The 21,292-nt window shown below is 39.5% G+C and overlaps 1 protein-coding gene across 1 annotated transcript in view; it reads left to right on the forward strand.

Moving 5' to 3' along the window:
* Positions 1-20,526, forward strand: part of ARID4A (AT-rich interaction domain 4A) — a 49,823-nt gene extending 29,297 nt beyond the window's left edge. The window contains 14 exon segments of the mRNA XM_086461965.1: positions 2,658-2,730; positions 5,209-5,303; positions 5,453-5,550; positions 7,096-7,324; positions 9,178-9,428; positions 11,316-11,513; positions 12,713-12,797; positions 12,980-13,112; positions 13,384-13,446; positions 14,536-15,666; positions 15,856-15,960; positions 17,643-17,858; positions 18,084-18,230; positions 18,714-20,526. Of these exon segments, the coding sequence (XP_086318091.1) occupies positions 2,658-2,730; positions 5,209-5,303; positions 5,453-5,550; positions 7,096-7,324; positions 9,178-9,428; positions 11,316-11,513; positions 12,713-12,797; positions 12,980-13,112; positions 13,384-13,446; positions 14,536-15,666; positions 15,856-15,960; positions 17,643-17,858; positions 18,084-18,230; positions 18,714-18,817 (2,928 nt within the window). The 3' untranslated portion in view covers positions 18,818-20,526.
* The last annotated feature ends 766 nt before the right edge of the window (positions 20,527-21,292 follow it).

The raw sequence follows: 21,292 nt of genomic DNA on the forward strand, positions 1-21,292 counted from the left end.
TTGTAAAAGAAACTATTTAGTCCTTTGTACTCCCACTCAGCTCTACAGGTTAGCATCCACAGAAGCTTTAACATCTTTCTGTGGAGTAAACGATGAGTCAGGTTAACAGAGCTATATTCTTGTTTAAAACCACGCTAAAGACAGAGGCAAAACTCATAGTGAATAAAGTGGCTTGAAACCAAATGAAGCAAAGACAGTTACAAGTTTTCTACCTGTCTCGGTGGGTTTCAGGTTGTGCATGTTTGCTGGTTGTTATTCTCAAAATAATTGTACAAAACACTTGAACGCTGTTAGTATTACTTGGAAGGCAGTAAGAAGTTGAGTTGGGAAAGGAGTAGGTCCCTGATACAGAGATCCTGTCATTGTGGATTTCGTTGTTTTACTGTTTACAGTATTCTGTAATGGATGTGACCTGCTAATTGGAAAGGAGGAAAAAAAATCTCAAACCCATAAAACTTTAAATTATAAGCAAAAAAGGGCGTCGGAGATTTTTTTTTTTTTTTGGGGGGGGTGTTAAATTTAAATGACATTCAGCCTCTCACCCTGAAACAAAAAAACTTTCTCATGTTGCATTTCGTTATGGCTGTTGGGTGAAAACCAGAAAGGTCTCAATTTTGAACTTGTGCCACTTAAAAATTTCATATTGTTTTGCCTCTCACTCGAAGTTACCTTTGGCTACAGTCTCCCTTTTTTGCAACATCTGTATAGAAAAAAAAGTGAAATGGAGAGACAGAACTCTTGTAAGAGAACTGATGTTGAACAATTGTCACTGTGAACTTAATCGTGCCCAGCTTAAAATGGGCATAAGTGTCTGGATAGGAGAGGTGGGTTTCGGAAGGTAGCAGTGTCACCCCTGGTACCTGCTGGAAAGAGGCATTTTGGGAATTTTAGCTCTCCGCTCACTCACTGGTGGTGATCACAGGTTGTGGCATCAACGTTGCTCAGGTGTTTTCTGGACTTTGGGTGCAGCTTTGAAGGGTGCTGATACAGCAGCTTAGATGGTGGCTGATGTATTTAAAATAAAACCCAACTCTAATGCAAAACAGTAGGCACTCCTGGGAAGTCAGTATGTCCAGTTACAACTGGATAACCATGATGAAAGTTGACCCCTCATAAAAATCTGTGCCTCTTAATGGTGCAGTTACCATATTGACGAAGGGTTGTTCTTTCTCATTTTGGCCAGTATCAGAAAAGGAGTTTGAAATGGCTGCTACGTGATTTATTCCTTGGTGACAGTTATTCGGGTCTTATTGAGGTCACCTCTCAGAAGCATTTGGTGTCTGCTCTGGCACTGGTGCCAGGCACGGTTCAGACCCTCTCTGTCAGGGGTGCCAGCCTGGCTCACGCATCATCAACACAGAGAAGTAGGTACAGGATTCAGGATGTCTCTCATAGGTGGATGAATGTTGCAGTCAGGTTTTATGCCCCCATCCTGTAAGTACGTAAAAGCTTTTAATCTTTCCTTTTTGCTTTTCTTCAGCTGAAAATGCTGGGCATCAGTGAAATGGTTAACATTCTGTCTGCAGGAGTGCTATTTCTAACCCACAGTTCTGCTGTTCTGACCAAAGGTTCTGGTTTGGCATTATGCCCACGTAAAAGAAATGGTTTGAATTCAACTATTCAGAAGTATTTCTGAACGTTTACTGTTATTTAGATATATTTAGTTTGCATAGTTTGAGTCGTATTGCTTTTAATCAGTAGATAGTAGAAATTTCTCGATCTTGAAGTTGGTTCGCAGTCTAGATGGAGAGAAAAAAAAGCTGTGGTTTCTATAGCAATAATTCATTTGTTAACCTGGAAGAACAAACTAATTCTATAGATAACTGTTTCTTTTTATATAATCACTATAATATGCAGTATGAGGAAATGGTAACTGATGCTGTATGATGTTGTGTTTATGCATTTAATTTCCTCCAATTATTTCCCAAGAAAAAACAGGAAAATAAGAAACAGATATTGTTTCTGCCTGATTGTGAGTGAGCCCTGTTGGGCTTTGAAGCTCAGAACTGACTGAGGCAGGCAGGGCTGAAATTCATTCTGATGCTGGGCAGATTGCTTTCTGGTTAACAAGGCAGTAGCATATACATTTACATTTCTCTGCCTGTCTTCCTGCCCTGAAGCTTAAAGTTTACAGAATGCAGAGACGACTGAAATTGAAATTGCTATTCTGGTTTCCTTCTGGAACTGCTTGTGACTTTTCTGTTATATTTAATAATGTAGTGATAAGATTTTTTGACACGTACTGTACGTTTTTCTTTCAAGACAGCTGCGGTCGTCCTTGTGCAAACTGCCTTACCAGCAATCCCTACGATTGCCAGGCTGGCAGGAAGAAAGTGGCATGCGTGAAGCGTGGCAGGGAAAAGAGGGGTTTTTTTTCTTCTTTTTTTTTTTTCTTCTGGTCTCTGCTAGCATCTTGGAATTCCATGAAGTAGATGTAGATATACAGAGATTATTTCCCTCCCCCTAATAAATGTACTCCTGAGGTGCACACTTCAGTCTCCTGAGCACATTTTGTTTTCTGCATATTTCACCATTACATGGGTACAGGGCCAAATGGGAAGTGGTTTGGGTTTAGTGCTTGCTGTTGGGCTTTTATACAAATAAATTGTTACTTTGCATATTTTATGTTTTCATTATGACTGCATTTGTTTTCACAGCCTGAGGAAGAGCTTGATCCTGAAGAGAGGGACAACTTCCTCCAACAGCTTTACAAGTTTATGGAAGACAGAGGTAACACTGAATTGTTTAAAATTGTTTGTATAATCTCTAGTCCGCTTTTTTAAAATGCCTTTTAAAAATTGCTCTTGAATGTAATGGTTGTTATTATGAGCATGTTCTGATGCCAGCGAGAAAAGATAACAGCCCGTGTGGTGCAAGGAAAAGGACTTCTACCCGTTTCCACGTGTGGCAGGTCTGCTTCCAGTACTTTGAAGCACAGCACACAAAGGAAACTCAAATTCTCCCTGAGGTGTTTTGGTTTTGCTTTGCTTTCACAAATCCTTTTTTATGTTAACAATCCCTGTCAAATAAGCTCTTGCTTGATTTCTTGTTGTGACAGCCGTGGCTGGGAACTCTGCTGCTGTTAATCTCAGGCTGGAACCTGAGGAGGCTATTTGTGAAGGTGAAATTCAACCAGCAGAGAACGGGAGATGTGCCATCTTCAAGTCTCCTTTGCAAAACTGCCTTAATCATGTGCAGATGTAGCAGTGATACTCACCTGAAGAGACAACTTAAAAGACTCTGCTTTGTCCTGTAGCTAGAACAAGAAAATAGCGTATTTTAAATGTCTGTCTGTGCAGAATTGGGTGAGACTGTAATAAATGGGAATAGTTGAAGGCCTGGCGTAAGACGCTATTGGCAGTGCGTGCGCTGTGTAAGGAGAGCAGGATATACCTGCTGACTGGGGAGAACTTTTGTTGCATAAGCCGTGCACATTTGCAGCTGTGATGAGACTGACACTGAAATGGAAGGTTTTCTGTTCCTTGGCTGTATACCCTGCCCTTTTGGAAGAAGTTTTGTCTTTTAGAATATATTCGATTTATTCATTTTACTCATGAACTCACTATTTCAGTTCAAATACTGTCAGTGTTAATCCTGCAATAACATTGGTGGAGGTAGATTACAAGTGCAACTACTGCCTTTTTACTTTTTTTTTTCCTTTCTTTCTTCTTGACAAAAGTTACCTGAATGATATTTCCATAGCAGCATATAGTGCAGCGAATGTTGGTGTACTTGAATTTGAAATGACCAGAGCTAAGAGTAAAATGTAAAGTGCATGTAGCGTCCAAGTATTTCCCCTTTTCTTTTTCTCTTGGGTTTTAGAATGGGGGGGGGATCAAGTTACCTTTGTAAAAGAGTCTCTGAGTCCCTATTAAAGAGGTGTGTTCTAGACCACAGAATCGTAAAAGAACGGTTCCAAGTCTCCAATATTGCCAGTTCTTATCACGGGTTTAGAAATTGATCATGTATTGTAGCAAAGTATACTGGAGTTCATCAAGTACAGTTTTGAGGCCTCCTGTGTACAGCCAATGTTTCTGAGAATGACCTGCTGTGGGGGAATAAGAGGCTATGTCAGGGGGAAAAAAATCCCTACACTGCTGGACTCATCCATGATTGCCTTCTTTTCTAGTAGCCTGATTCTTCCCCCTCTGCTGTTTTCCTCCTTCCTCACTCCCTTTCTTAAGCACTCTTAGACTATAAACCAGGTAGGGATCATGTCAGGGACTTGTAGAGGCAAAAGAAGAAAGCATTTGTGCACTGAATTTCAAGACTCTGTCCAGAAACTGTTCTTTAAGCTGATACGTCGATGGAGCAACTTACAGGACTTTTTCAGGACTGGGGCTTTCCCCCTGCCTGTCTACTTTTCTTTTTTTTCCCTTCTCTGTCCCTATAGCAAGATTTCTGCTCCCACCAGATTTGTTCTATATTCTGTTCTCTCAGTACGAATGTTTTGATTCCTGTAGTCATGACAGTATTCCCAAAGTCCTATAAAATTATTTTAATGATTCTAAATATAATTGCATGAAGATAAGAAGCAGCAGGGAAGAGGTTTGATATTCTTCCTTGCTGTGAGGAATACTGTCTACGTATACAGCCACTTGTGCCAAGTCACTTTCGGTTTCTCCTTTTGAAATTAATTATTGTTCTTTATATCATTGCGACTCATCTGATCCAAGTTCCTTCTTTTTCCCGGAACTGTCCCAAATATTCACATCCTGTTAGGCCTTTGTGCTTTTTCACATTCTGATAGTTTGCCCCTGTATCTTTTTTCTGATCCAGCATTTCCCTTCTTCCTCATTCCTTTTAGACCACAGTGTTCAGAGTTCATCTCTTCGCACATTGCTGTATTCCAGCATTCATCAGGGGTTCTGCAGAGCTTGCTGCGATTCTGGCTGTCCCCCCTGCTCGAGAGAGGAGCCGTGGGCTGCAGGCAATTGGCCTCCTGAAAAGGAGCTCGAGAACTCTTGGTTATCAAGCAGCTGGTGGCAGTGTGCTAGTAAACCACCCAGAAATAAGTGATGCATTCAAAACAGGGTGAAGCCTTAATTGGTGGTTGGAAACTACAGACTTGTGACATATCTTAGAAGTATTAAAAACAGATTTTAAACTGTAGAAAGATACTAGTAATCAAACGTGTGCCAAAGGAATGAAAGAAACAGCTTGCTGTTCTTTGTGATAACTTCTTGTTTCTGCTTTTGTTTTACTTAGGTACTCCTATCAATAAACCACCTGTTCTGGGCTACAAGGACCTTAATCTCTTCAAACTTTTTAGACTGGTATATCAGCAGGGTGGGTGTGACAATGTAAGTGTTGGATGTTTCCTGAGCTAAGTATGTCTGTTCCCTCTTAAGGGCTGTGGCTTGTGGCTCTGTTAGATATCTTTCCTTAATGTTCTTTGTTAACAAAGCCTGAAAACTTCCTTTCTTTTTTCTTTTTTTTTTTTTCCCCAAAGATTGAGAGTGGTGCTGTATGGAAGCAAATTTATATGGACCTTGGCATTCCTATTTTGAACTCGGCTGCTTCCTACAATGTAAAAACTGCTTATAGAAAGTAAGTTCTCATATTGTATAATGGTGAAAACACTTTGCCTTTTTTTTTTTTAGTAGCATGTACGATATTCAAGTGATTTTTGATAGTTTAGTGAAGCAGTAATTGACATTCTTCGGTTAATTAGCAGTTGTGAGCATTTCCTAGTGCCAAGGATTGAAACAGCAGAGGAAAGGACGGAGTGCTCAGGGCTGCATAAGTTCCTGTTGTTCTAATACATTAGAATTCCACTAATTTCCTTATCAAGAAGGATTCATTTTCAGCATGTGATGATGCCACTTCAGAGTACAACAATGATACTTATTAAAAAAAACCAAACAAACAAAAAAACCAAAACCAAAAACAAAAAAAGCTTTGGTAAATTCAGCTTTGCAGTTTGTGGTGATTGACAAGAGCAGACTGTCCACAGTTGCATGCTCATTGAAGTCTATAGATGCTGCATGCAGTGAGGAGAGTTTTATACCAGTTTCTTTAACTTCCTGAAAAATGTTGCTAGAGATAGTCATGTTTCAGATTGTGTATTTATTTCAGATTGTGTGTATCTTTTGAATCTGTAGAATAACGGCTTTAGGGCATAACTATGTATTTTGTTACGGTGGATGTGACAGTATTGAGTAGTAAAATCACTGCTGTAATAAAAAAAATTATTCTGACCCCTGGTTTTCAGCTGTGTTTTGACTTTTGAAATGGAAACCTTTTAGGAATGACACTTTTCAAGCTCATTTTCTAAATAAAGGTTATTTTCATTATTTATTCTCCTGGAAGTTTGACAAGAAACAATTGGGCTTTTTGAGTAACAGGGAAGAATGAGGTTCTCTTGACTTGAACCTAAGGAAATTTGGCTGGTTGAATAGGGATGACTAATGACTCAACTCATGTTAATGTTGATGAAGATGAAAATATTCAGACTATCTTCAGTGGGATTTGAACTGGGCACATATTTAAGGTCTGTATTTTACAGAGAAGAGTATTTATCATAAAAAGAGTAACTGGTAAATATGTACTAGGTTGCTGTTACAGTGGAAATAATTACGTTGTGTGGGCACATGATAGTGTGTTGTAACTTGCATACTTAGTCTTTGTTGAATAAGCTAGTTTAGACTTCCCTCACCTGTAGCTGTGCACACCGGCAGTTACCAGAGACCGAGCTGATGCATGGCAACTTGTTACCGCATGGTAACTTGTTGTGTGCCCCAGTTCTGTTACTGGGCTGATTTTAGCCGTCGTTGTGCATTTGCAAAACGGTGCACGTGTTCTTGGGCTTTACTGTCGCTGAGTTCTTAATTGGGCGGGGATGAAGTTAAATTTGTGGGAAGCACCTCTGTGTATCCTTTCTCACCAGTTGACTTGTGTGCGTAGTTGTTTAATTTCAAAATTTTCTCTGGCTTGTTGTTTTGTGTCTATTTGGGCTTGTTTTGGCTTTTATTTGTTTTTCCCTGAAGTTACTGCTTCTCTTGCTTTTCTGTGAGAGGGAAAATAGGTTTTATGCATTTCAATAAATAGAAAGTAAAACGTGAAATATAAATGAAAGTTTATTTGTATCTATAGGTATCTGTATGGTTTTGAAGAGTATTGCCGTTCTGCAAACATTCAGTTTAGGACCATCCATCACAATGAACCAAAAGTGGTAGAAGACATACAGAAACACGTGGAACCAATGGAGGAAAGTGTAAAAGAGGAACAAAAAATGCCCCCAACAGAAGTTAAAAAAGAAGCAGAAGAAAATTATTCCAGCAGTGAAAGTGAGAAAGAAGAAATAGAGCTAAGATCCCCAAGGGTAAGTGGTTTGAGCTGATTTCTATTTAGTACTTAACAAAACCCCTTTGTGTAGTGAACAGTTTACATAATGAGTTTTCCCTTGTGGAGTGATTGTACGTTTGAATTGGCGTACTGGTACAGGCGTAGGACAGTGTTCTGTGAAGGCAGGGTTGGTGTTAGCTGTTAATTGTGTTCTACCTGTGAGTAGAATCAGTTGTGATTATTTCTTCATATTTTAAACCATCCATGGAATTTGCTCAGGCTGTGTTGGATGTCAGACATGTTTCGATTCAGGGATGGCTTGAGAGCTGTTGAGAGCTGTGTGTCATCAGAACAGTGAAACTCAGCAGGACAGTCTTGGTTGTGAGTAAGAATTTCCACAGGCCCATGGACCCAGGAGCTTTCCGGCAAGAAGCAGGAGTATCAAGGGACTGCTGGAGCTTTAAGAATCAAAGGCAGACCCATTTCTCTGAATTGTTTTTTATCACAATATCTCTTCTTTTAATAAAAGAAACTGTGATTTTACGGTAGGCAGACAACAGTAGAGGGAGGAGCACTGAGGTTTTGTCTTCCTTTGTCTTTGAATGCTGCAGAGGGGAGAGTTGTGCTAGTAATTACCTAGGTAAGACCCATCAGCTAGCGGGTACCGAACCGGTGGAGAGCACAACAATACTTGTAATGTGTTTGAATACGACTCAGTAGCACTCCTGGTAATTCTGCTAAAAGGGCATTTTGTGTTCCTTACTAGAGCGTGATTCCTGAAGGGCAAGGAGTTGGTACTTCTTAAATTGGTCAAGTTGTGAGGATTCTGATCAACTAAAATGTGATTTTATTTAAGTGCTTCTTGCAGACCAGCTTTTCAAGCAAGTATATGGCCTTTTAATTTAACAGATGAAAAGACATAGTGTAAACACAAGTTTGGATTTGTATTACATATTATATTTCTGCCTAACTGCAAGTGGTTTTCTCCAAGCTGTATCACCCTTAACGAACTTCTTGCCATGACATTAGCTTTGTTCATTTATTTTTTGGTTTTGGAGAAAACTGGTGAGAGGATAAAGAAATGGAAGAATTTTTATCATTGGCTGTCTGTGTTAATTTGTTAATAATTAAATAGTATTTGATTATGTATTTTATTACTTTAATCCAGTTACCAGCTATCTATTTACGAATTATTATTTTTCCAAAGTATTTACCATTATGCTACTGTGAATTTTAATTACTGTAGTGCCTTCATTAATGTTATCTTTGGATGGCCTCCAGAGAATTAATCTTGCATTCATAATGTATTTTAAATGTTCTGATTACAAAGCAATGACCCTATCAAGAGACTTCTAATAATAAAATTATAAACCTGTACCGGATCCCCAAGAACCCGTTGCAGAAAGTCCCAGACAGCGATTGTCCGGCTACTCAAAGTTGCTTTTAAAAATGCAATACTTGGAGTTTTTCTAAAGCTGACAAATTTCCATTTTGTGAAATCAACAGGTGGCTGCCAGGATTGAAGATGCTGAAAGGAAGATGTGTTCCCTCATCAGTCCTGTACAAGCACTTTAATTAATGCTATTTTTGTAGCTGACCGAGACAACTTTCTATGAGGGCAACAGACCTTACAGGTCCAAACGAATGTCCTGACGCTCATCCTCTTTGTTCCAAACCAAGCAGAATGGTTTTATTTTGCCTTTTGTTTCCTCAGTAGCAGGACTTTAAGCTATTCTCTTAACACCAAAAAGCAAAATACTCTTAAAATCTTATCTCCAGCCTTTCTTCTCTACAGGAAATAGTATGTTTATAACTTTTTGCTGAGATTTGGAGATTCTATACAGAGAATAATTGACAGGAGTCATTAAACTGATCTTATTTCTGTTCTAGGGACGAAGACGACTTGCCCGTGATGCAACCCCTGGTAAAAAAGATAGTGAAGAGGATAAAACACAAGACAAATTAAAAGACAGTAACAAAGAAAACAAGGATATAGAGGAAACACCTGAGAATGCAGAAAAGAAAGAAAATGAAATTCCACTAGGGAGAAAAAGTACACCAAAGCAAAAAGAGAAAAAAATTAAAAAACAGGAGGATTCTGATAAAGAGTCAGATGAAGAGGAAGAGAGGCAGAGGTAAACGTTAACTTGTATCACCTTATGGGTTTGTCTGTGTCAAGATTGAGCCATCCTCGAAGCAGGAGTACACGCAGAGTTGGAGATATTACCAGCCAAAATGTGGAAATCAGGGACCTAATTCACTCAGCCAGACAGGAAAGGGAAGGTTTTATTTCAAGCTTGTGGAGTATGCTGTACGTTCTGGAAGCAGCTTTTTCTGGCAGATGCCAGACAGTATTTTTCACTTTCATTTTCTTGAAGGTCTTGCCAAGGTTGCGTTGGTGTTTGATGACACCAGTACGTCCAGACGCCGAGTAGAGCAGCGGCAGGCAGTGTGCCAGGTGCTGCCTGGATGGGGAGCAACTGCTCGGGCAGTTGAAGCATCAATGGCAAAGAGAGCCCCTCTTCTCGTGTGCTCTTGTCAAGTGTTCAGTGATGGCTGGTGAACCTGCAGCTGGCTTGGTTTTATTGTTACTTGATGTGTTGTAGGCAAGAGGGGGGTCAGCTAGTGAAGCGATGGAGAAGGGAAGAGGGAGTTTGAATGAAACCTAGAGGTGGGCTGAAGAGGAGGGGCTGGAGAGACACGGAAGGGGAAATAGCATCCAGAGACTAAGCATGGCCAGTTGAATTGGGTTTATAGTCCTGGCTACAAACGAGTTGTGCCCAAGTGACTAATTTATTGCCGGAGTAGACCTCTTCTTCGCTAACTTCAGCTGTGGTCAAGGGCAGCGTCTTGCCTGCTTAAGCTGGCTTTCCTGCCTGGTTTTTCTTGCCCGTGCGGCTGAGTGGTGCAGACACAAGTTGCTGCTGAACAAAGCCTGATAGGAGTGTTGCATATTTCCTTCTAAAGAGCTCTGAGGAGTGGGAAGAACACACAGTTATTTTAAAGAAAATGTCACTGTGCTGCCCAGTAAAAAAATCTTGCAGTGCTGCATAGCATGCAGAAATGCCTCAGATGAAGGTGCCGTGTGGGTTGTGCAGCAGGTCGCAGAGGTATGTCAGATGACTAAGGCATCAAAGAGTTTTCTTTAAGTGGTCTGGATGGTGCTTGTCATCTTTCTTTTAATTGTTTGCCACAGCAGGATAGTTCACTGTTCACAGCACCCTAGCAAATATAGTTCATTAAGAGCAAACCCATAGTCTTTTTCAGTATTTTCTTCCTTGGTGACTTTTTTTGCAGTTTAACTTTTACATTATGCTAAATTCACCCTAAAATAGGAAGAGACATATAGGTAAAAATAGGTTATATTGTAATCCTTGAAAATATGTTTAAGTAGAATGTTTAAATATTATATATAGCTATAATAAGAGGTAGATACAGCTAATAAGAGCTGTGTAGACACTTTTAATCTTGGTTAAACACTCTTGTAATCAACTTTTTTTTTTAATGGAATGGCGTTCATATCCATGAGAGGATCACTGTGGTGGTGATTCAGACTTAGGTACACTGTTAGTAAACTGCAGCCTATTAAGCCAACTGTAGAAGAAAGAGGGGGTTTTTTAAATCGTGTGTCAAAACCAAGTCTATTTTAAAAACTGAAGTTAGCTCTTCCCGTCTTATTTAGGAGCCAAACACTGAGTTAATTTATTCTTCTTTTTGTATTATGAAAATATTAATCAAAAAAAAAAAAGTCTTTAAAATTTGAGGTAGTTGTACACCCAATAAATTGCGTTTCAATTATAATACAGTTTTTCTGGATGTTTTTGGCACTTACCCCTATTCTCTCTAAGTTCTAGTCTTGATTTTTAAAAGCAGTGTCCAAGCTCGCTTCACAGGCAGTGCAGGATGCAGAAAATGAAAAAAAATTTTATTGGAGCCTTTTTCTTTTGTAGTAGCTTGGCTGTGCTAGTTAAATGTTAAAAACTTGATTGTCACTAATTAGTGGGCATTTTAAATACACTTTACTGCAGGGAGGAAATTGAGAACAAAGGCGAATCAGAAGGTGAAGAGGATGAGGAGGACGCAGAACCCTGCCTGACTGGAACCAAAGTGAAAGTAAAATACGGTCGTGGGAAGACTCAAAAAATTTATGAAGCCAGTATTAAAAGCACAGAAATTGATGATGGAGAAGTTTTATATTTAGTTCATTACTACGGTTGGAATGTAAGGTGAGGTTAACAAATTGCCTTTCATTTCTTTGTCTCTTAAAAGGATTATTTGCAAAAGAATAAATAAAAGTGAAAGATGATCAGTGACCTGGCTTCAAATTGAGTTGTGAACATTACAGGATCTGACTCTATTACACTTTTCAGTGTCAGTAATTTTGTTCATGGTATGACACTATGGCATTGAAATTGCAGAATATACTTACTTGTATGTTTCCAAGTTTCCATCCAGCTTAAAGTGAGCAATCCTCAGTCCTCACAGGAGTCCGTCCCTGTCACTTGCTGTGTTAGCACTTACCAGACTTAAGGGAGTCATTGATAATGGTGCACGTACGTACTATGAAGTGTATCGAGCCCTGAAAGTTTGGTAACAAAATTTATTCTTGTATTGAATGTTGACTGTGCTTATAAAGAACAGTTGTTACGTGCAGAGATGGTAGGAGAGAGCTGAGCACCAAAGAACTGCAGGAAAAAAAATTATCAATCGCTCCTCTTGGCAGCCATGCTCTATATTCAGTACTGGTGTAGAAATGGCTGTTGTTGTTAAGAGCATTGTGATTATGTAGGCAAAAATTATCACAAAATTGATTGTTTTTAAAAATAGAACACTTCTGGTGTATAACTGGAGATGGTCCATTCCATACATTTCTAAGTAAATGAAGTAAATTTCTTTATGTGGCAACATAAAGTTGGGGGGGGGGGTGTCCTCCAAATAAATACTTACTTGTGTCCCTTTACCTTATATTAGTAACACAGGAGATTTCTGAGGAGCGCTAGTAGTGTATTTGTGCTTTTCAGAATCTCATCCAGCTTGTTGCTATAATTTGAAAACTTTACCTTTTTTTTAAAAAAAAAAAAAAAGGCTATTTTCCTGTTGAGGCATGGTGTGGTGAAAACTGCCTTTTGTATATGATGTGCAATAACTGACAAACTTTATAGCTGACTCAGTCCCCCAAGTTCCAGTGCTTTGCTAACAAGAGACAGGGAAGTTTGCACCTCCGTTCCCCCATCCTATACGTTTTTTTATGGGCTTGATATGTACTTTGTCTTTCTAATGCCAGATACTGCATGTGTTTGTAAATATATGCTCTGCTTTTGTGCCTCTCCTTAATAAATATTTTCTGTAACTCAGTCTTTTAATCCTCATATTGTAAACAACATTTTAGCTGTAGTGATAACAGTATGTTGTTGTTCACTTGTAGGTATGATGAATGGGTGAAAGCCGATCGGATTATCTGGCCTGTGGACAAAGGAGGACCAAAGAGAAAACAGAAGAAAAAAACAAAAGTAATGGTTATTTCAATAAGTTTCTTGTAGTACAAAACTTAATAACTGTTCCTTATATTAAAAAAAAAAAGTTATTCAGTCCACAGGCTGCTTTTTTAGTAGCAGTATAGGGCAAAAGGAGAAAAGATTTGATGATCAGCAGTGAAACATATTAAAAAAAAAATTCATTGTTTTCCCCTCAGAATAAAGAAGAGAGTGAAAAGGATGAGAAGAAGGATGAGGAGAAACAAAAATCAAAGCGTGGGCGACCCCCTCTGAAATCTACTCTTCCATCAAACACGTCTTGCGGTTTATCCAAAACACCTAATAGTGAAGGTAAATCAGGAGCCAGAAGTGCACGGAACAACTTGTCAGATTCCTCACCATTACCAAATGGAACAGAAGGTACATCTGGTGCACTCGTGTTCTGGCATGGAAGTGCATGTAAACATGATGTAATGCAGTGCATTGGTGTGACAACTTCAGCGAACACAGTGCTGTCAGCCGCTTTAAAGTCCTGCTTAACCAGTCAGTGTACAAGCAATATAACAAACTTTTGGCACAGGTTTTACTCTATAAAAATTAATACTTTCGATTTTGATTTTAGCAACACCTCGCAGGCAGACGAGACGTAGCTCAGGAATGTTTGATTCTGATAGAGGATCAAACGGTGAGTGATTGCAGTCCTGTGTATGCTTTTGAGGTTTTTTCAGTACCTTTTTGAAAAGAAGTTTGATTTTTATTTTTTACACTTTGTTTTTTTTTTTCTTTTTTTTGTGGTTTTTTTTTTTTCTTCCCTGTGAATTTTATTGAGGAAGTAGTTGAGATGACGCTGCTGAGGAGCACAGTTTGCTCACAGAAGAGCTGTGGCACGGAAACAACTGTGCAAGTCATTCCATATTCTTTAGCCAGAGCCTTCCAGTCCTAATCTTGAACATACCGAATCTAATGGTATAGTGATAATCTTTACTGTGGTAATGAAGTCCTCAACCTCAGTACTACATCATCCAGCAGAGTTGTTAATTACATACAAATGGCGGCAATATTTTTGGTATTTCTGAGCCTCTGTGAACAAGAAGTGAAATCACTGTCTCCTCCTAGTACGGGTCCCTGAATAATCTTTTGGTGATGTAATAATGCTGGCGCTGTACAAGGCGCGTGATTCGTACAATAGTTTAGCAGTGGGACGTCCATATAGTAGTGTGGAAGGGTTCGGGGTGTCGTTTGGTTTGGGTTTTTTCTGTTCAGGGGTGCATGGAGGGGAGGAGTCTTGGGGTTTGTTTTTGTAATGTCAAGTAGGAGAGGCAATATCCACAGGTGGATCGTGGGAATCTGTAGAACTGGTTTTGCTACTATAAACTGTAATTTGTTTATAGTGGCTTATTTGGGAAATAGTAGTAGTAGAATCGTAGAATGTCCCAAGTTGGAAGGGACCCACAGGGATCATCAAGTCCAACTCTCTGCTCCTTGCAGGACTACAGAAACAAAATCAGGTGACTAAGAGTGTTGTCCAGATGCTCCTTGAACTCTGATTGTACTACTACTGTTGCAGTTTCATAGAAATTTTGAGTAAAAATAAGAACTGTAATAAGTGTGTTGAATAATGCAGGTTCTTTAAGTGAAATGGTTTATTGTAAAGTGATGTTAATACCGTAGATTACTGCAAGAAAAAAAGAAGGTTTGTGTAGTTGAAAAAGGAAATTGTGTTGTAATTGATGATTTAGGGTGCTGTTTCCTTCTTTTTAACAATTTTTTGCAGACTCTGGCTCATCTGACAGTGAAGCAGATGAGTCATCTGAAAAGAATTTGAATGAAGAATTTTCTCCAGAAACTTCAGAACTGGAAAAAAGCGAAAAACTACATGATGAGAAGCTGGATGAAGAAAACCCAAAGATTCCTCATGCATTGAAAGAAAATGACAGGACTCAAGTACAGCCACTAGAAACACTGAAACTGGAAGTTGAAGAAAGTGAACAAATTGTTCAGATTTTTGGAAATAAAACGGAACAAATAGAAGAAATCAAAAGAGAGGCTGAAAAATCGCCTAAAGGAAAAGGGAGAAGGAGCAAGACAAAAGATCCCTCATTAGAGAATGCAAAGATTTTACCAGGAAGCCAAGACGAGGTGGTAAATGAATCTCTTACGGAACCTGAGAGATTAGACACGTCTTCCTTGGACTGTAAAGAAATTTCCAGCACTACTGAAAGTGAAACAGAACCTTCTACAAAAGATAAGAAACTTCTGAAGAGGAAAACTTTGGAACAGGCATCGCCCGAGAAGAGAAATCGACGAGAGAGTGAGATGGAAGTGCCAAATATTTTATCTGAAGAGAGGACCAATGAATGTATTGGAGCAGAAGAATGTAGAGGGCTGAATGCTGAAGAGTCCCTCAGAACTGAAAATGAGGAAATGCCATCCCTGGTGGCAGAATCCGTTCAGCACAGTCAGGAGCTGAGGAATGAGAACTTCGAACGTCCCTCTGAAGAAAATGAGAACGTTCCCTTAAAAGACGAGGACGATGCAATGCCTCAGATTGGTCCTGAAACTTTGCTCTGCCATGAAGTAGACTTGGATGACTTGGATGAAAAGGAGAAGAGCAGTAGTGAAGACACGATATCAGAAAAGCCGGACCCTAATCCTTCCAATTCCAATCCATCTGCCTTACCCCCTGCCGTCCAGTCGAGCTTTTCAGTGGCCTCACCTCTTGCGCTCAGTCAGGACGAGTCGCGCAGCATCAAGAGCGAAAGCGATATGACTATCGAAGTCGACAGCGTGGCAGAAGAGTCGCAGGAAGGTCTCTGCGAAAGCGAGTCTGCCAATGGATTTGAAGCCAGTACTACATCGAGCAATTGTAGTATAGCCGTGCAGGAGAGAGAGCTCGGAGAGAAAGGTGAGCCTTGCCTGGGAAAAGGCACTCTCTGCTGTAATGATTTCTGAAGTCGTCGTAAGTCTGGCGTTACTTCGCTGAAAACTGCTTGTTTTGTCTTCTGATTTTAAAGTCCTTTGTTGCCTATAAATAAAAAAAAACCCTTCTTAGTAGCAGAAATGTAGGCTTTTTTTTCTTCTTCTTCTCATTTAGGTCAGAAAAGACCCAGTGACAGCAATAGTGGAACACTGGCAAAAAAACAAAAGCGTACTCCAAAGCGAACAAGTGCTGCAGCCAAAAATGAAAAGAATGGAACAGGTACATTCCTGGAGGGGGAGAGGGGGAAGGTTATGCTGTCCTATAAACCCCCATAAGGGCCCGCTGTTCTCACTGTTACCCCTGATGTCTGTTGGATGGGACCTCCTTGTCAGGGTTTTTCATTATTACTCATCCTGATTATTGGCTGTTATCTGGAGAGACAGCTTCCCAGCTCTGTGGTAGCAGTGTTACCGGGAAATCTCTTGGCTATTTTTAGTTACTTCCTTAGGAAAAACTTTTCAACTTTGTATATTAGCAGTTACTAAATATTTACCATTTTGCTGATTTTTGTACGTTGGGTTGGTTACAAAGTTGGGAGAGGGGAGCTTGTTCTGAGTAGAAACATCTCGTTTAAAGTCTTAAATTTAAGTGCTTCTCACGAGAAAAAGTGCATTTGTGAAGTACAGAAAAAATGTCTGATGCTGAAGAATAACTTTTCAGCAAAAGGAATCTTGTGTGATTTTTATCTCCAGTATGTGACTATTTTTTAACTTGCTATAGAAATCTATATTTTTGTGTTTCTATAGCTTATTTTTGGTGATGATTGTATTGAGTGAATATATTTAGGCCCCATGGCAGTATTGTTACTTTTAAATATCAAACTAAAATATTAATTATCTGACATACAATATTCAGACATATTTAACATGGCTGTGTAAAATACTTTGCAAATATTTGCATATGTCTGAAAATTTTATGTTACATGATAAAGCTTTTATGCTTTTACAGAATCACAGAGTCACAGAATGGTAGGGATTGGAAGTGACCTCTGGAGATCACCTGGTCCCACCCCCCTGCTAAAGCAGGTTCACCCAGAGCAGGTCTCACAGGATCGCATCCAGGCGGGTTTTGAGCATCTCCAGGGAAGGAGACCCCACAGCCTCCCTGGGCAGCCTGTTCCAGTGCTCTGCCACCCTCAGAGTAAAGAAGTTTTTCCTCAGATTCAGGTGGAACTTCCAGTGCCCCAGTTTGTGTCCGTTGCCCCTTGTCCTGTCGCTGGGCACCACTGGAAAGAGCCTGGCCCCATCCTCTGGACACCCACCCTTTAGATATGGATAAGTGTTGATAAGGTCCCCTCTCAGTCTTCTCCAGGCTAAAGAGCCCCAGGGCTCTCAGCCTTTCCTCATAGGAGAGATGCTCCAGACCCACATCATCTTCATAGCCCTCTGCTGGACACTCCCCAGTAGCTCCCTGTCTCTCTTGAACTGGGGGGCCCAGAACTGGTCGTGTTTCAGAACTGTTCCTTTAGATGTGTAAAGCAGTTTGGTAAATACACACGGTCATGTACTACCTACGTATATTAATACAGTTTTAATCTTTAAGAAAGGGATTCTAGTGTCTGCTTTATATTAGAACACCAAAACACGTGACTTAAGATAGTTTATCAGTGCTCTAATATTCTTACTTTAATAAGCTTCTTTGACTTATCACTTTTTATTTAAAGCCCTAGTCAGCCCTTGACTTCTCCTGCAGTAATGATCAGGACACTTGAGAGTTCAGTGCCTGTTGTGCCTGGGAAGGTTATACATTGAATCTGATAGAGCTTTTCCTTGGGTGCGTTCTGGGATCCTCTGAGCAGGAAGGAGCAGATTTTTCTTAATCGTTTTTTTCTGACTATAGCTACAATTTTAAAAGCGTCCAGGTTGGTTTCTTTAGGTCCAAATACATTTCTCTTACTGCAGGACAAAGTAGTGACAGTGAAGACCTTCCTGTCCTGGACAGTTCAAGTAAATGTACTCCTGTAAAACACATAAATGCATCCAAACCACAGAAGATTTCTCGGTCACCTGCCAGAGTGATTTCGCCTCACATCAAAGATGGAGAGAAGGATAAACACAGAGAGAAGCACCATCACCAGAATGCTTCGCCTAGAGTATACAAGTGGAGTTTTCAGCTCAGTAAGAATTCTTTTAAGTGACTTGATTAGAGGGAATTTACAAGAAAATTTGTTCTGAAAGAAAAATGTACAAATTTGGAGTTTCTAAATTAGGTGTAGGCTTTTTACGTGTAGTTATAGAAGTGTGTTATCTTTGATGCTGCATCTTGTATACTTTTAAGAATTGCATTAATGTGTTTAAAATCACCTCGATGAAGCTATTTTTTCTTTTCTTCCCACTTTTAAGATGAACTAGACAATATGAGCAGCACTGAAAGGATCTCCTTCTTACAAGAAAAACTACAGGAAATACGAAAATACTACATGTCGTTGAAGTCAGAAGTAGCAACCATAGACAGGAGAAGAAAACGATTAAAAAAGAAAGACAGAGAAGGTAACTTTCAGATTTGCTTCATGCTTCCCATGAGATGTTAGCTTTCTTGAAAATACGTTAACTCAGAGCAACTCGAGTTGAAGTGACAGTATTTATGGAAAAAAAAAAGAAGTATTATCATTTGTTTGTGTGTATACATATTTAGAAAGAATATTTGTGGCTTTTCAGAACTTGAGCCTAACGAAAACATTTTGTAATTGAGTGTTAGAAACTTGGACTTCCTAGGGCAAGCTGGGTTTGAGTTTTCAGTCAGCGTAATGACTCGTCCTATTTATCTTTCCAGTCGGTCTGTGATGCAGAAAGGTCAGCTTACCCAGCGTGTGTGAACGTAGCAGGGAAAGCAATTGGCAAAAAAATCTGTATTAGTTTTCTGTGACCGTGCCGCTTCTGTGAGGTCTTTTGAACAACCTGATAACCAAGGAAACCCTCGTTGTGACACGCACTTTGATAATCCGATGCTGATCTGTTGTTCTGTATATTCAGTGTCACACACAGGAGCATCCATGTCATCTGCTTCATCGGACACTGGAATGAGTCCCTCATCATCTTCTCCTCCACAGAACGTGCTTGCTGTAGAATGCAGGTGATACACGCTTCTCTGCCTTGCCAGCAACTTGCTGCCATGGACATAAACCCTGAAATTCAACCACAGAAAGCACTCAACTGGTTTGACATTGCCAAGTCTTTTCTGTACACACTTCCACTGCTGGACTGTACCTGTTCTCCCCTCCTCCCCCTTCTTTTGTTTAATTTACTGTTCAGAGAAATTAAGCTCATTGGTAACTGAAGGTTTGTAGGCACAACGTGACATGCTTGTCATTGTGTTTGTTTTTGTTTTGTTTTTATTAACGCAGAGAAAGGGCACTTATCAAATTTGCAAAGTTATGTTCAATGAAGCATTCAGGTGTTCTAGGGAGATCGTAGAAAAGCAAGTGCACCGAGCAGACATCAGAGTATTCTCAGAAAGAACTGCTGCACTTTCACCGGGCTGTACGTTAACTTGGTGAGTAGTTCCTCTTTGTGGAAGCACTTGCTATACAGAACTGCCAAAGTATGTGTTCAGCAATGTGCCCAGTTTTAAAGGTGTAAATGGGACAAAATAAATTGTGAAAGGAAGTGTAGTTGACTGAAAACTACAGTTGTAATAAGTCTTCCACTTTTTATAGGATTTTTGAGCACACGATTATGCAAATATTTTAATGTTTATTAATGTTTACAGTGGAATTGTGAATAGGTTTTCAGTGGACTATCTTATCCCTTGACAAAAATATTTTGTCTTTTTTCTATGTAATTTCAGAGTTTTTATTTTGTTACAAAAAGACGAAAAATGAAATATATAACAACAGTGAAGTTATTTAACAAGATTTCTAAAGCTGAAATTTTTGTGTAAAATAAGGTATCTTGCAACTTGTTAAATATATTTATTCAGACATTGGATGTTGTATTTTTATGTATTTTTTAAAATATTAATAAAATTGGAAAAAAAAAAATTCTAGGTTAGTTCACTCTTTCGCTAAAATGTACCAGTTATGGCTCTTAAGGAGGGTTGATCCAGTAGCCATGCCTGTATTTCCCATGGGTCTGTCTACGTATCCTCCACACCAGAGATCTGTAAGCGGGCATCTGGATTAAACTATGACTTTATTTGGAAACTTTGGCAGTCCTAGTACTTACGTTGTTTTGAGGAACAAAATTTATCGGGTTGCCCTTAAGATACTTTGTCACAAGTTCTTATGTTTGCTGTACTGCCGAATGAATTTATATCTCCCAAAGTTGAGATGCAACAATAAAGTAAAGCAACTGTGTATGCTTTGTCTGTGGATTGTCCCACAGACGGATACAGTTTGTAAATAACTTCCAAAACCATGTATTTAAAACAGTTTGCATATACATTATGTATAAAAGTGATTTTTTTATCAATTTTTTTATTCATGTTTGTACATTGAAAGGGGTTCTTAACCCCTTTTTCTGTGTTTAATATGCTGTAGAGTAATAACATAGATGCTCTAGACTGTATATCGGGATATTCTGGTTCACAAGGCAGAAAGTCAGAACGAAACACTAGTGATGGTGTAGCATTACTAAAATTGATGTCTCTTGAAATTTCATTTTACAACATTTGTCAACTTGTGATTCCAATTCCTTCCATTTTCGCAGAAAATTAAAGAAAAAGTACTCTTGTAAATGCACTTTTTCTGTCTTTTCTTAAGCAAAGCAGAACTATTTCAATGTAAGATAAATATGGAGCTCACTAGACAGCATTAATAAAGGCCATGTTTTAAACATAGGCTTTATATTCTATTTTTATTTAAGTGATTGTTCTTGTAAATGTCTGGGCTTACCTAAATAGGAAAATTAATCTCCATAAATTGTTGTAAAGACTTTTTTTCAGAGCTAACTTCTCCTGTTAATCTTATAATAGCGGCGAATAAAAAGCAATACTCATTCAAAAGGAAATAACATGGGTCACATTTTCTCAGATCATCTTCCATGTTCCATATTTGCAAAAGTAAATTCTACGTTCGGTGCAATGATAGGATTAATCACGTGTAACGCCGGTATCTAACTGTCTGCCCGCTGTGTGAGATCCCAAACAGGGCAGGTGCCCACAGGGGGATGAGGGATGAGCTCTGAACCGACTGCACTTCAGTGCAGACGTTCGCAGCGGGGGCGCTGGCTGCTGCTCCTCTCTCAGGAAGGGTCAGATGCTGCGTGGATGACAGAAGGTACAGCTCCGTGAAACACGGACACCCCTTCTAACTGGTGCTCCTTGACACAGAGAACTCGCTTCCTTCCCTTTCCACCCGCGTCCCCTGCACTCGTACTCATCAGGCAGACACCCGCACCCCCCAGTAACCACCATTACTATTCTGGCAGAACACTAAACCCGCAGGAAAAGGCGGAGTTTCTGCCCAGCCACTGGTAAAGCCTCTGGCCTGTCACTGCTTTCCTAGTTTTACCTTTCCGGCAAGAAGCGTATCAGCCAGATTATTCAGTAGATGTTTAAAGTAGTTTCTTACGACATTTAAAAACACCACAGGGAAAAGCAGATTAACTGTATA

Source organism: Leptosomus discolor, chromosome 3 (assembly GCF_034619465.1).
Source record: "Leptosomus discolor isolate bLepDis1 chromosome 3, bLepDis1.hap2, whole genome shotgun sequence".
NCBI lineage: Eukaryota > Metazoa > Chordata > Aves > Leptosomiformes > Leptosomidae > Leptosomus > Leptosomus discolor.